This window comes from Limulus polyphemus, unplaced genomic scaffold (genome assembly GCF_000517525.1).
Source record: "Limulus polyphemus unplaced genomic scaffold, Limulus_polyphemus-2.1.2 Scaffold13863, whole genome shotgun sequence".
In the NCBI taxonomy this organism is placed as follows: Eukaryota; Metazoa; Arthropoda; class Merostomata; order Xiphosura; family Limulidae; genus Limulus; species Limulus polyphemus.
The window spans coordinates 1-1,111 of record NW_013679473.1 but is presented as its reverse complement, the minus strand read 5'-3'; the positions used below and the strand labels follow the sequence as shown (position 1 = coordinate 1,111).

The 1,111-nt window shown below is 31.9% G+C and overlaps 1 protein-coding gene across 1 annotated transcript in view; it reads left to right on the top strand.

The window, feature by feature from the left end:
• The window catches only part of LOC106477277, a gene marked incomplete at its 3' end in the record, with an annotated part of 6,810 nt that extends 6,328 nt beyond the window's left edge, over nucleotides 1-482 (top strand). Inside the window, exon 3 of the mRNA XM_013937866.1 lies at nucleotides 417-482. Within this exon, the coding sequence (XP_013793320.1) occupies nucleotides 417-482 (66 nt within the window). The remainder of the gene's footprint in view (nucleotides 1-416) is intronic.
• Nucleotides 483-1,111: the final 629 nt, after the last annotated feature.

Sequence of the window (1,111 nt, the reverse complement as noted above, 5' to 3'; positions counted from 1 at the left end):
TGATACTGTCATTAGTTTTAAAAATAGCTCTGTGACATACACTGATACTGTCCTTAGTTTAAAAATAGCTCTGTAACATACACTGATACTGTCATTAGTTTGAAGAAATAATGTAAGATGTTGTGTGTCGATCTATTGTTTTATTTTGTGAGTGTGTAACGTTTTGTTTGTATCTGTCAGTACTGGTTTTAGCTCTGTTTCACACTAATTCGAGATTTATGTGTAGATTTGTGTCAGTGTGAAGGGTTTTGTTTGTTTTTGTCAGTATTGGTTTTAGCTCCATTTCACACTACTTGGAGATTTATGTGTAGATTTGTGTCAATGTAGTAAGGTTTTCTTAGTTTCTGTCAGTACTGTTTTATTTTAGCTCTGTTTTCACACTACTTGGTGATTTATGTATACAATTGTGGTTTCAGCTCTGAAAAAGAAGCTCCTACAACGTCGGCCAATATCTCAACTCGTAGAACAAGGGATCATGCCACGTAAATATATACTCTTGTTCCATTTTTGGATTATGTGCCTCTATAACCATTGTGTGGTTTGATTCAAAATAATTTATTGTTTCAGTACTTATGATTTTATTTTGTTGTTTCTAATTTATATTGAATTTATTAGAGACTAGAAATTAACACTCAGATCATGGTATGATTGGATGAAAGTAAAGATATTAGTATTGACACTTGGTAGCATAGTTTGAACAATACTTGGTTAGTTGCACATTAGACACAAGGTCAGACATTTATATTGGAAACATGTTTCTAAGTAAATAAAAATTCGTAAGTGGAACCAGACGTGAAAATTGGTAGATATACAGTGGAAGCAGAAAAATAATAAGAATTAAAAAAAAAAATCAAAAACTTGCAGGTCCTTCTGTATGATTTAATTATTACACCTATTCCTTCCATCGATTGATCCTTTTCTTCTACTGTCTATCTATCACAGATGTTTGAGCTTCTATTATCTGCTTATCCTTTTCTTCTACTGTCTATCTATCACAGATGTTTGAGCTTCTATTATCTGCTTATCCTTTTCTTCTACTGTCTATCTATCACAGATGTTTGAGCTTCTATTATCTGCTTATCCTTTTCTTCTACTTTTACTGTCTATCTAT